This window comes from Hippopotamus amphibius, chromosome 14 (genome assembly GCF_030028045.1).
Source record: "Hippopotamus amphibius kiboko isolate mHipAmp2 chromosome 14, mHipAmp2.hap2, whole genome shotgun sequence".
NCBI classification, from domain to species: Eukaryota; Metazoa; Chordata; class Mammalia; order Artiodactyla; family Hippopotamidae; genus Hippopotamus; species Hippopotamus amphibius.
The window spans coordinates 15952073-15966161 of NC_080199.1; the positions used below are offsets into that span (position 1 = coordinate 15952073).

Below are 14089 nucleotides of genomic sequence, written 5' to 3' on the forward strand. Positions count from 1 at the left end.
AACCTTTCCTCTTTGCGGAAAATATGGGTTCAGGTGCTTCAATACCAGAGGACTGTCAAAGCTGTATTTGAAGTTAACTCTGTCAAAGTCAATCCATCCTATATGGGGCCAGGCTGGCGGTGGACGATATTTGTATTCCCAGGGCGCTTCTTCCTCAAGGTCTGTGTGTTCAATCACTCTTTCTACTGAAATCATCTGAAAGACACATGACGTCACCTGAGTTAGGAACGCAGGGTCTTGTTTATGTATGTTCAGAGACTGTAAATAAAATTTCTGCATTTTATCTTTATATCTCCTTTTGTAAATTTAAGAATATCTCAGGTCTAAGCAACCCCAAAGACAGAAGTAGTAGTTTAATGAGGCCTTTGATGATCTGCAAACTTTTTCACTGTCTTTTAACACTTTCACTTACAGCTACTTCCTTCAACATCATATTACAACTAAAAGAATTAGGGAGCGGAATGTTAAGATTTTACTGACCCAGTTTTCAGGTATGAAAAGAAAACAAGAGAATTTTATCAAAGAAAAGAATACTTATTGACCATCAGTCAGTAATGTGTGGCTAAAGAAGGGCCATCTGTTATAGATGAGTGAAACTGGACGGTCACAAAACTTTATTTTAATAATTAGTCACTTTGTACTCTATTAGAAGAACAAAATGGAAGCGTTTCATTTTATTGTTTTTCTCATTTTAGGAGAAGGTGCTAATATTCAAAAGAGGAGACAATTTACATATTGACTAAAGCCTCCTGAACAACCATAACTAGACACCTCTGACAGCACACTCCAGGAGGAAGCTTATCCTACAAGAGGGACACCAGCAAATTCAGGTGTTCAACACACAAGAATAAATGCTAAAGTGGGAGGGAGGGGAAGAATATCTATGAATTAAACTAAAAAACGTAAAAATACTGAATTGTTCTTTTACTAAGAATGAGGAATTACCCAATAAGAAACAAAAATAAACAAGCACCTAAAAAGTTCAATTATAGTTTCTCCAGGATTTTAGAACCTCCCTCCTACAGAGACGTTTATTATATTGAAGACACCTTGTGACGAATATAAAACTTGCTGACACGACACACATAAGACTTAGAAAAACATGTACGCGGGTGAGTCAAAAATTATCTGCACTCTGGCTGTAGAATTTATTTTCATTAAATTTTAGAAAAGAAAAATACATCATTTTTTGACATAATCTTCCTATTTTTCAATATACTTTGTCCACCTGTCAACAAGCTTTCGTATTCTCTCATTAAAAAATGTTTTAGGCTGAGCTGTGAGCCATGAATGTACTGCCGTCTTCACTTCTTCATCAGAAGTGAAGCTTCGTCCTCGTAGGACCACTTTCAAGGGAACATACAGGTGAAAGCCCGATGGAGCAAGATCAGGACTATAGGGAGGATACTTTGACACCTCAAAACAAAGTTTTTGCAGAGTGTCCGCAGTATGGGCAGACGTGTGTGGATGTGTCCACCCTCAGACCACAAAAAACGAATCACTGCACACTGCTCGTCTTTCCTGCAAATCACAAGTGGGGGATCCAGTTTTGCTCACACTGCAGTTACAAATGAACTGATGTAACACGTTCACACCTGCACAGCAGTGACTAGGGAGACAGTAGCCTTGAACAGAAAGCACTAAGAAGACAGTGTGGCCAACAGAAGTTTTAATATAACCGGAGCCAGATAATTTTTGACTCACCCTCGTATATATTTTATTTTACATTACCTTTAAACAGATGAAGGAGGATGTAGCTATGATGTAAAAACAATAATTTTAATATTATTCATAAGAATTGCTTTTATGCCACTTAATGGTAAGAGACTGGAAAAGATTAAGGACGTTAAGGTAAACTCACCATATTCTCAATTTCTATGCTTTGCCTGAGGCACCACTGGAACATTCCCATGAGTGTGAGGGCAAGAGACAGCACCAGGCCAACCCGCCCGGCATCCAAACCTAAATGAGGAAGAAGAAGGGGAATAAAGTCAGTCCCGTTCTTAACCCCGAGCCTGGCTCCCTCTGTCACTTTATTAAGACTCCTTTATAATATTTAAATCATTTGCATATAATGATAGTATTACACATTCTTTTATTATGTTTTGAGTCCATGATACAGTGAAAAAAAAAACCCCACTATGAATTCAAAAAGACTATTAGATGAGTTTATTAATCCCAACATGGTAAATATACACTTGACAGTATTATATAGGTGAGGAATCATGTCATTTTTCTGACTTTCATGATTATGGTTTCAAGAATTATTATGTAATTTCACTTTCTACATCCAACACAGCTGCAGTTGAAACCATGAAAAACAAGGCAATGGGTTCTAAGAGCCAGCGCTTTTAAATCTAAAATACTACTCTCATTGTTTCTGATTAAAGACTATGATTAAACACTGTTACTATGGAATAGTCGGGGATGCTGAATTCATGCCATGCATAATAATACCTGCTCATCTGGTGCCCACAGAGCAGGGAGGGCACTGTTCTTTCTCACAGAGAATCTTCTCACCCCCGTGCACCAGGCACCTGCAACCAAGAGATCCAAGTAGCCCTAAAGCTAAAACCTAAAGCCCTAAGCTGGATAAAAAGCTTAATAGTAAACTCGGTCCTCTCCTCCCAACTACTGAACACTACTTGGAAAGTTCAGAAGGTCAGCTTCCCACAGTTATGTAGACCTAAATGCACTCAAAGACAGATAAAACACTAAAAGGTCTCATCAACACACAAATGACTTCATATGGACCACACTGCGGAATCACATGCTGCAAAGTCTTTAATACAATTCATTAGAACCAAACGGTATATATTAGACTAGATGGCAAGAGTTTAATATAATAATTGTAAATGAAGCTATAAACTGTAAGTATACCACAAATAGTTATTCACATCTGTACTTACTTTCTGCCAGAATCAGGGACACAAAGGCAACAACAGTGACAAAGATGGCACAGATGGCATCCAGACGCATGGTGAGCCATCGGGATGTGGTCAGAAGCAGGAACCAAGCCTCTGGATTTGTGAAACGTGATAAGCATAATAAATAAGCAGAAAAACCATGTTTATTGCTTTGAATGAGGGAGAGCATCTTGCTCAGCTGAGCTACAGAAGATGTGTACACAAGGTAGGACAACAAAGTTACATGCCCAAGGAACCTGAAGATTCCAGAAAGCTGACACAAGACACTGTATGGTACACATGGGAATCAGTTCAGGGACTTTGTGGGAAGCATGCCCTGAAAACTTCAACCTATAGGTGATAAACAGAAATATGATCATCATAAAAAGATGGAGAAATGCTCTCATTAGTGTGTTTCCTGCAGTGCTGGACCTCAGCGTGAGGGTTACCCTCTCACAGGGTCAGCTGTTCCCAGCTCTCTGAGAGCAAAGAGCACAGCTCACTCTGTCTCCAGCACCTTCTGCACTTACTACAGGGCCCTGCATGTGCTACTTTTAGGAGCCAGTATCGAAATGACCATAAGCTAAAAGGATCTACATGGGGCTTTCAAATGCCATTTTATCTTCAAATTACAATACAGATTAGAGAGACAGACCAGGATTTTATAGACTTAAAGGAAAGTCTGAAATTTCTACCTAGAAAAAAAAACTTAACTGATATAAAGAATAATACACATCATGTGGACAGCAAATCTGATCATCAGGAAATTATTTTCCTCAATCACGTTTGACGGCTTGCATGCTCTGAAAAGTGAGTCTGCAAACTACAGCCTGGGGGCCGAGAAGAGCCCATCACCTGGTTCTATAAATAGTTTTATTGGAACCCAGCCACAGCCATTTGTTGATGTTTTATCTTTGCCTGTCTTTGTGCTACAACAAGAGAGTTGAGAAGTTACAACAGAGGCAGTATGGCACACAAAGCCTAAAATATTTACTCTCTGGCTCTTTGCAAAAAAAAATTTGCTGACTTGTGCCCTAAAAGGACAGAAAGCCACAGGGCATGATGGAAGGACATCGTAAGCCAGTCAGGGAAGAAAAGCAGGGATGTGACAGGGGAAGAGGGGAGCACAGAGGGGATGCTGAGAGGAAGGGGTGGGGGAGGCAGGTGTGCAGAGGAGGATGTGGGGTGGCACAGAGAGAGGTGCAGGCTAGCAAGGCCACCTGAGAGAGAGGTCAGGCCTCAGAAGGCAGCACATCCCATCCTTTGAATCATTTCCAGAAACTTACAGACCTGAGTGCAAATCCTGGTGTGCATCAAACTGTTTCTGAAACTTCTGTTCAGCTTTGTACGCCCGGATGGTCCAGAGTCCCCGGAGAGAAGATGCTAAGTGGGACAATACCAGGCTCTGTGCTGGGGAAGCAGAGACAGACAAACGACAGAGAAAGTCAGGGAGGCTGGCTGCAAGGAAACCAACTGCCTCCCATGCTCTGTGGTCCCACATGCAGCCAAAGGGCACCTGCGGCTTCCTGGTGGGCTGCCTGGTGGAGGAGGGATGACATCCCTTCTGGAGAGGATCCTCCATGTGACCCTCCAACTCCTGCTCACACCAAGCTTCACTGTAATGACCTGGAAATGAAAGATCCTCTTTGAACCTATCTTTGACCAAGTTTAAATCACACCTAGATTTGGATAAAGAAGTTATTTACTAACTCATTCGCCTAGGTTCTCCTCAAACAAGCCTCCCTCCAAATTTCCTCCAGTTGAAAATTATTCACTAATTTTAAAATATATATATATTGAAGTATAGTTGACTTACAATAATGTGTTAGTTCCAGGTATATAGCACAGAGATTCAGTTATTTTTTCTGAATATACTCCATTGTAGGTTATTACAAGATATTGAATAAAATACAGTAAATCCTTGTTGCTCACCTATTTGATGTATAGTAGGGTGTACCGGTTAATCCCATACTCCTAATTTGCCCCTCCCTCCCTTCCTGTCCCCTTTGGTAACTGTAAGTTTGTTTTCTATGTCTCTGAGTCTGTTTCTGTTTTGTATATAGATTCATTTGTATTATTTTTAGATTCTACATAGAAGTGATATCATATATTATTGGTCTTTGTCTGATTTTACTAAGAACAATATCATCTAGGTCCATCCACATAGTTGCAAGTGGCAACATTTCATTCTTCTTTACAGCTAATTATTGTTCACAAATTTTTGAGTCAGGAGTATTCTAAAATTTAATTCTCTGTGAGAGTCCTCCCCACACTGAACTGTGATGAGCCACCTGTGTGTTGTCTCCACCTTAGATTAGTGACGTAAGGGCTGGGATAGAGTCAGCATATCCCCCAAACTGGAATAGTCCCAGGCACAGGACAGGAGCAAGATAAGTAAGGTGAACAGACAGTCTGTCATCTCCCTGCATCCTGGGACTTTCCCTGCACCTCCTCCAAGAGTCTCATTTTTGGCCATAAAGCACCTGGGTACTGCACTGCCCGTGTGCCCGCTGGACCCATGCAGCCGAGGAGTCTTTCAGTTGTCTTGACTTCTGCTCTGGGAACCTGATGGATGTTTTTATAACTGCCTGCTGGATACTTGCCCTGGTGTTTGGAGGTCACAGTGGCACGTGACACTGACATCACTTTTAAAATCACACCTTAGTGGCCATTCTCATTTGAGTGACAATGTGGGTAAGGGGCCTGGTGGCACATGACTGGCCATGCGTTTCCTGCCATCTTCTCTAAGAGCACACTGACCACGCGCACCAGGGTCAGGCTCCTGCACCTCAAGGAACAGATGGGCTGCAGGCTGCTGGGCAGGGAGGACCCCTTACGGTTTTCATTCCCCACCACGAACGAGGCTGTAAGTTCCTATTGTCAGGGGCAGATAGTGAGCCTGTGACCTCTGTCTGGGATGAGCGATAACTTGTGCTTTATCAGCAGGAAATACTAACATCACTTTGTTACCTGTGCTTCTCTTAGAAAAGACCAATTGGTAAAACCTGGGTGTTTATGGGAACTTAAGATTACTTAGCTTATAGGAGGCTACAGAGATTTTATAAAATTAGAGGGAAAAAGAGTCAATGGGGAAAACTCTAATTATTTTCAGGGCCTGACTCCTTAGCCTGGCATCAAAATACCTGTCTGGGTGACAGTTCAGTCAGCACCGATGTGCACATGGGCCCTGCAGGTGTGTGTAACGGGTGCTGGGGTACAAACGGGCAGAGACAGAACCTCCTCTTATGCTTAGTGTCCCTGGTTCTACAAGCAAGTGTGGGAAGACATTCAGGAGCCTTTCTGAAACCTTGAAAATGTTAAAGTATGTGGGCCGAGCGATGGGATTCAGAATGTCCTGCTTGGGCAGTGGAGGAGCTGAGGGTGCGGGGCGTGGAGACTCTGGGGGCATAGGCAGAGGGTTGGCCGTCTCTGGGGGCGCCGCCCCTTTCTCACTGCACACCTCATATCACCCTGTTTGGCCCTGGAGGACGGCTGGTTAGCCAAAGACGGGTAAGATTCCTCAGAGGAGGAACAACCTAAGACAGGCACAGCCGCAGAGGGGCCAACAGGGGTGGTGCATAGAGCCTTCCTTATATCACCCTGTTTGGCCCTGAAGGATGGCTGGTTAGCCAAAGACGGGTAAGATTCCTCAGGGGAGGAACAACGTAAGACAGGCACAGTCACAGAGGGGCCAACAGGGGTGGGGCACAGACCCCTAATATCTGAGAGAGGTCTCCTGCCCCCAGGGCTGTTTTGCTCTCCACGCCCAGCTCAAATCCACACCTGCTCAGCTCGGACCCAGGAGGCAAACAAAGATCATTGCCCCAGTCATGGGAGGCCTTTGATTGTTTATGGGTGTAACCTGAGAATGTTAGCCAAAGAACTCAATAAAAGCAACCTGGGATAAGTCAACAAGGCTCTTGCCCCGAGAGGTCTTGAGCCCCCCGGTCCCACTTTTCTATTCAGTCTGTGTCTGTGTTTTCTTCAAGCTTGCGGGCACCCGTCACTCACCTCGAGTCGCCGAGCTGGTCTCGGCAAGTGGTGCCCAACCTGGGGCACGAAAGGCTTGAGTGAGGAAGGTTCACGGAAAGTGAAACTGATAAAAGTAAAGAATTGGGAAGTGCCGTGAAGCCCCCAAGAGGAGACTAAGAGGCCTCTGAAAAAATCCTGCCAGTAAGTAAATCTCTTGGGTAGTTTGTGTTCGGGGTAAAATATGGGAAATAAAGAAAGTTCAGATTAATATCGACCAGATGTATGCCTGTTACGGCAGCTCCTAAGGGCAGGTGGAGTAAAAAGCAAGTGAAGGTCTTGTAAAAAGCAAATGAAGGTCGATTGTTAGAAATTCTGTAAATAATTGAGAAATATTGTACGTGGTTTCCTTCTTCAGGCTAACACTGGATTTCTGTACTTGGGATAAGGTTGGAAGCAAACTTAAAAAACTGCATTCTAAAGGGACTCCCATACCTGTTTCTGTTTAGTCAACGTGGTCTCTGATTGTTAGTACTAAAGCCTCTACAAACTCCTGAAGGCTCAGATGATAGCTTTGATGAAGAAACTGGTCCATCAGAGGACCGATGGGCATGTGCAGTGCCAGATGAAAATGAAAAACAAAAGGGAATGCAAATGGCTGAGGGATTAAGACCCTCCGCTCCCTCACTTGTGGAGGAGGGCGAACTTCCTATACTGCCCCCTCCTCCACCCTCTTTAATGCCGCCTGGGGGAGCTTATGCCTTTCCTGTGTCTAAAGGACACTCAGTTTTATCTCCCTTACAGAAGGGCATTTTGCAGGCTAGACAAGAGGGAGATCTGGAAGCTATGCAGATGGCATTTCCAGTAACTATTCATGAAAGGGTGGCACCTGGAGTGGATCCTAGTAATCCCAATGGAATTTATGAGGCAGTACATGAGCCAATACCCTTCAAAATATTGAAAGAATTAAAACAAGCAGTACAAAATTATGGAGTAAATTTTCCATTCACCATAGGTATCATACAGGCAGTAGCCGAAGGCTCTCGTTTGATTCCAGCTGATTGGGCAACGTTGGCTCGTGCAGTACTAGCCCTGGGAGAATTTTTACAATTCAAAACCTGGTGGTGTGATCATGCTGAAACTATGGCAAACCAGAACCAAGCAAGGCAGATTCCTATCTCCTTGGATCAATTGATAGGTAGTGGAAATTGGGGCAGAGTTCAAGATCAGATTCTGATGGAAGATCAGGCCATAGAACAGGTGAGACGTTGTTGCTTAAGAGCCTGGGAGAAAATAGAAGCTAAAGGGCAAGCTCCTGAATGTCTTCCCACAAGCAAGGAAGGAACAGGCTTCCTCCCATGAGACACTGGGGCTCAGAGAGGGTGGGAAGCCCTGGGCTGTGGGAGGACAGCCTGGACTGTGGGGCAGCAGACCATCCACACAGTCCTGGGGGCTCTTTCCAGCTGGGATATCTGACCAGGAACCTTAACTGTCAGGGGCCTTCACCTATGATATTGCTGTAGGGAAAAAACCTTCTCTGAACTGGGACATGATTTAACATTTCTGCTTGTATCTAATTCAGGCAAAGAGGCTTCAGTGATTCAGAGGTGCTTCTCACTGCCCAGGTGCATGTTTGTAGTGTTACTTCAGCATCCACACTGTTCTACTGAGTAACTTTTTATCTTACTATAACTTTGCACCTTTAATACAGCAAGGTGAACTGAGATTGAGCTCACGCTCCAAATAAGAAAGGCTGGGAGCTCTGCACAGGCCTTTCCTGCAGCCCCAGCAGGTGTCCCCACCCGCCCACAGAACTCGGCCTGCAAGCAGGGTGCTCACAGGGATGACGCCGGAGGATTCCAGGGCCCGTTACCCTGTTAGGAGGATGCTGAGAACCCAGCTCCAAGAAGTCTAGAAAACACACTAGAACCCAGCTCTCATTTCCAGAGCAAATGTTGTGACGTCAACACTATTCACCACAGATAAAGCTTCTGAGAAGGAAGTAGACGTGATTGTCCACCTGGGAGAGTCCTGGAGTGAAACTCTTCAGCTGGGCCAACTTTACCTGCTTCCCTCACCAGGTAATCAAAGCTGCAAGTGATTCTCTCCAGCAGGGATGACTTTAGAAATCACATGTCTTCTCAGCCTTTGAACACCAGGGAACCCAAAGACCCCATCACCTATCTCACTTCATGCCCAAGAGTCACAGCGGTCCAGTGGAAATCTGGACCCATGAAAAGCAATCTTGTTTCTTGCAATCCCCACTTAGGGCTGAGCAGGATGCCAGTATGAGTGAACTGGAGAGTTTGCAAAGAAAATGAACTAGTGCAGAGGGAGAGGGGATGTCGAGGCTTTGGTGTTATGTTGCCCAGTGTAACATCCTTTTCCCGCAAAGACTGAGCTCGCTGTCCTGAAGCAGACTATGTACCAAGCATGGCGTCAGTCCGCAGTCACAGACATGTATAAGCCTGCAGGTCACATGATTGACAGCTGCGTTTTCCACAATCCTGAGGACTCTTGGAGACACACCCCATAAGGACTGCAGATCTTCCCTGGCAGGGAGAGGGCAGGGAACTGCATGCAAGGACCCGGGGGTTAGAGCCCTGCTAGCAGGTTACTATTCATGCTACATGAGACCTACCACTTGTTACTATGTTCCTAATTCCTTCATGTTCAAGGCTCTTGTGCCTTTGGTAGTGGCCAGCAAGCACTTTACAATCATGGACTCCAGAAATCCTCATGAGACCCCCAGAGACTGAGGAAATAAGAGCACTCACTGCTCAGGACTAAGTAAATTAACCCACCTAAGTGGTAGAGCTGGGTGCCAGACTCAACTCTGTCTTATTCACAAGGCTGTGCTTCTAATCACAGCTGCAGTGTCTCAGAGGGAGAATAATCAGGGTTAAGGATGCCCATGTGTGACTGCATGCATTTTTCTCCAGACGTTGTTGTTTATATTTAGAAAACCCCTAACTCTTACTCAGCTAATATCCAACAGACTTAGCCATTACTGCACATCTTATTAAGCACCTTAGGCTGAACAAAGACCCTGGGAATCTGGCATGAGAACCCCTTAAAACAGCAGACTTGAGGGTCTATGGGCTGCATACACCTGGCACACGTGCTAACCCTCCCCTAACAATGCCCATGGCAGACACTGCTAGCTGATCACAGCAGCCTTCAGATAGAATCTGGATATTGCTTCATCATTCAGGCTCTGCCCAGTGAATAGAGATAGCTAGAGAAAGGCAACCAAACGCCACCCTGGTTTTATGCACTGCTCCCTGACTGACCATTGCTATGCTTACCTTTGCAAAAATGTGCAAAAAATCCCCATTATAATCAGCTGTGGATCTGTCACTAAGATGACGAAAGTTAACCTAAGGTTCCAGAGGCAGCTAGGCAGGAGGATCTGAACATAAACCTCAGGACTTCAGTAGCCCTTCAGAGCACAAGGGTGAAGCAGGCTTCTGCTTCTGGCCACAGCAGTCAGGAGTCCTTTTTGCTGGTGGCTCCAGCAGTGGCCTTAAGACACACTATCAGCTACTACACAGAGAAAACAGCGGAGTTATTATTTATGGCACAGACCCAGCACCTAGAGACAGAACATAAACGGTCTACTCAACTGGCCACCACACTTGGTTATCTGAGGTGTGGGGGAGGGAATATCCAGATTGAATTTACTGTCTAACATTCTTGCAACCTATGAGAATGTAAAAAAATCCCAATGTATCACAGGGATGGAGACAAATTCTCAGACTCTCCAGATCAAATACTGAGAAAATCCTGTACTGCTTCTTTAAAAAATCCTCAGGAGGAAAAGATGGCAGCGAAGTAGAGAGACGTGGAGTGCATCCCTCCCCACAGATGCATTGGGAATGCACGGAAGGACGCAGTCATTCCCACAGAGAACCAGCTGAACACCAGCAGACGGCCTCGGACACCGGATGGGACTGAGGGGAGCCCGACATAGCCGGTAGGGAGGCATCTACGAGGGCTCCAAGAGGGTGAAGCGGCGGAGCTGTGGCAGACGGGAGGGAGTGAGAAACATTCGGAGGGTCCGCAGCGCAGCTCAGCGTTCCCGGACCAAGACATCGATCCGCGGCTGAACGGAGGTCCAGGAGTGGGAGTGTGGGAGCAGGAGAGCTGGTTCAGTGTGGGAAACATTGTTGCCGGTAGGGTGACGGACCAAGAGGACAGGAGGGAGGAGGCCCGCGGAGAGGAGTGCCCGTTCCTGAGAGCTGCCCGGCCATGATGGCGGCTGGAGGCTGCAGGCTCACTGGCGGCTGGGAGGAGCCACGCGCATAGCCTCTCTCTCTTTTTCCGCGCCTCTGCAACAGGCAGTGGAGAGACACCCTGCGGGCCACCTAAGGCGCTCATGGATAACAAGTACCCTCAGGCACTCGGGTGGGGCTAGATTAAAACCCCTTGCAACGCCAGCAGCAGGGAGGCTGCCGAGAGAAAAAAAAAAAAAAAAAAGAAAAAGAAAAGAAAAAAACCCCCGAGAGAGGCCCAACTCTAAGACTTTCTGTTTACGCCTGAGCCACCTGCGCCCTCTGCAACAGGCACCTCCAAGCCTGACTGAGACATCAGTGTGCCACTGCTCACTCCCTGCCAGGAGAAGGAGCCACTGTTGTACCCTCTCCCTCCCCACACAGCGACGCTTACAGACGAACAATAAAGGAACCTCTGCTGGTCACAGAATAACGCAAAAAAACCCAAGGACAAGCAACCCCAAAAGTTTGGACAACCATGAGGAAACAAAGAAACACCATGCAGGCAAAGGAGCAAGAAAAAAACCCACAAGACCAAATAAATGAGGAGGAAATAGGAAAAATGCCTGAAAAGGAATTTAGAGTAATGATAGTAAAAATGATACAAAATCTCAATAACAAAATAGAGAAAGTACAAGAAACAGTTCATAAGAACTCAGAAAAACAAACAGCAATGGATAACAAAATAACTGAAATTAAAAATACTCTAGATGCTATAACCAGCAGAATGACTGAGGCAGAAGAATAAGTGAGTTGGAAGATAGAATGGGGGAAATAACTGCCACAGAGCAGGAAAAAGAAAAAATAATAAAAAGATTAGAAGACAGTCTCAGAGACCTCACTGATAACATTAAGCGTACCAACATTCGAATTATAGGCATCCCAGAAGAAGAAGAAAACAAGAAAGGGTCTGAGAAAATATTTGAAGAGGTTCTAGTGGAAAACTTCCCCAACATGGGAAAGGAAATAATTCACCAAGTCCAAGAAGCACAGAGAGTCCCATACAGAATAAACCCAAGGAGAAATACACCAACACACATATTAATCAAACTAATGACAACTAAACACAAAGAAAAAATATTAAAAGCAGCAAGAGAAAAGCAACAAACAACATATAAGGGAAAACCCATCAGGATAACAGCTGACCTTTCCACAGAAACTCTGCAGGCCAGAAGGGAATGGCAGGATATCCTGAAAGTCCTGAAAGAGAGAAACCTACAGCCAAGAATCCTCTACCCAGCAAGAATCTCATTCAGATGTGAGGGAGAAATCAAAAGCTTTCCAGACAAGCAAAAGTTAAGAGAATTCAGCACCACCAAACCAGCCTTACAACAAGTGCTAAAGGAACTTCTCTAAGTAGGAAACACAAGAAAAGGAAAACACCTACAAATACAAACTCAAAACAATTAAGAAAATGGTAATTGGAACACACATGTCAATAATCACCTTAAATGTAAATGGATTAAATGCTCCAACCAAAAGACACAGACTGGCTGAATGGATACAAAAACAAGACCCTTCTATATGCTGCCTACAAGAAACCCACTTCAGACCAAGGGATACATATAGACTGAAAGTGAAGGGATGGAAAAAGATATTCCATGCAAATGGAAGTCAAAAGAAAGCTGGAGTAGCAATACTCATATCAGACAAATTAGACTTGAAAGTAAAGACTATTACAAGAGACAAGGAAGGACACTACATAATGATCAAGGGATCCATCCAAGAAGAACATATCACAATGGTAAATATCTATGCCCCCAATATAGGAGCAACTCAATACATAAGGCAAATGCTAACAGCTATAAAAGGGGACATCGACAGGAACACAATAATAGTGGGAGACTTGAACACCCCACTTACATCAATGGACAGATCATCCAAACAGAAAATAAATAAAGACACACAAGCTTTAAATGACACATTAGACCATCTCGACTTCATTGATATTTATAGGACATTCCATCCAAAAACGACAGAATACACGTTCTTCTCAAGTGCACACGGAACATTTTCCAGGATAGATCACATCTTGGGTCACAAATCAAACCTCAGCAAATTCAAGAAAATTGAAATCATATCAAGCATCTTCTCAGACCACAACACCATGAGACTAGATATCAAATACAGGAAAAAAACTGCAAAAAAGACAAACACATGGAGGCTAAACACTTCACTCTTAAACAACCAAGGAATCACTACAGAAATCAAAGAGGAAATCAAAAAATATCTAGAAACAAATGACAACGAAAACACAACAACCCAAAACCTATGGGATGCAGCAAAAGCAGTTCTAAGGGGGAAGTTTATAGCAATACAGTCCTACCTTAAGAAACAAGAAAATGATCGAATAAACAACCTAACCTTACACCTAAAACAACTAGAGAAAGAAGAACAAAGAAACCCCAAAGTGAGCAGAAGAAAAGAAATCATAAAGATCAGAGCAGAAATAAATGAAAAAGAAAGGAAAGAAACCATAAGAAAAATAAATAAAACTAAAAGCTGGTTCTTTGAGAAGATTAACAAAATTGATAAACCATTAGCCAGACTCATCAAGAAAAAAAGGGAGAAGATGCAAATCAACAGAATTAGAAATGAAAAAGGAGAAGTCACAACGGACACCTCAGAAATACAAAACATCATGAGAGACTACTACAAGCAACTATATGCCAATCAATTGGATAACCTGGAAGAAATGGATACATTCTTAGAAAAATACAATCTTCCAAGACTGAACCAGGAAGAAATAGAAACCATGAACAGACCAATCACAAGTACGGAAATTGAGGCAGTGATTAAAAATCTCCCAACACACAAAAGCCCAGGACCAGATGGGTTCACAGGCGAATTCTATCAAACATTTCAAGAAGAGTTAACACCTATCCTTCTCAAACTCTTCCAAAATATTGCAGAAGGCGGAGCACTCCCAAACTCATTCTA

General features: G+C 44.0%; 1 protein-coding gene across 1 annotated transcript in view; it reads right to left on the minus strand.

The window, feature by feature from the left end:
* LOC130835549 (ATP-binding cassette sub-family C member 4-like) overlaps positions 1-14089 on the minus strand; it is a 194155-nt gene that overhangs the window by 65750 nt on the left and 114316 nt on the right. Inside the window, exons 22-25 of the mRNA XM_057707187.1 lie at positions 4197-4316; positions 2910-3020; positions 1862-1962; positions 4-195 (exon numbers count right to left, since the gene is read on the minus strand). Coding sequence (XP_057563170.1) covers positions 4-195; positions 1862-1962; positions 2910-3020; positions 4197-4316 — 524 coding nt within the window. The remainder of the gene's footprint in view (positions 1-3; positions 196-1861; positions 1963-2909; positions 3021-4196; positions 4317-14089) is intronic.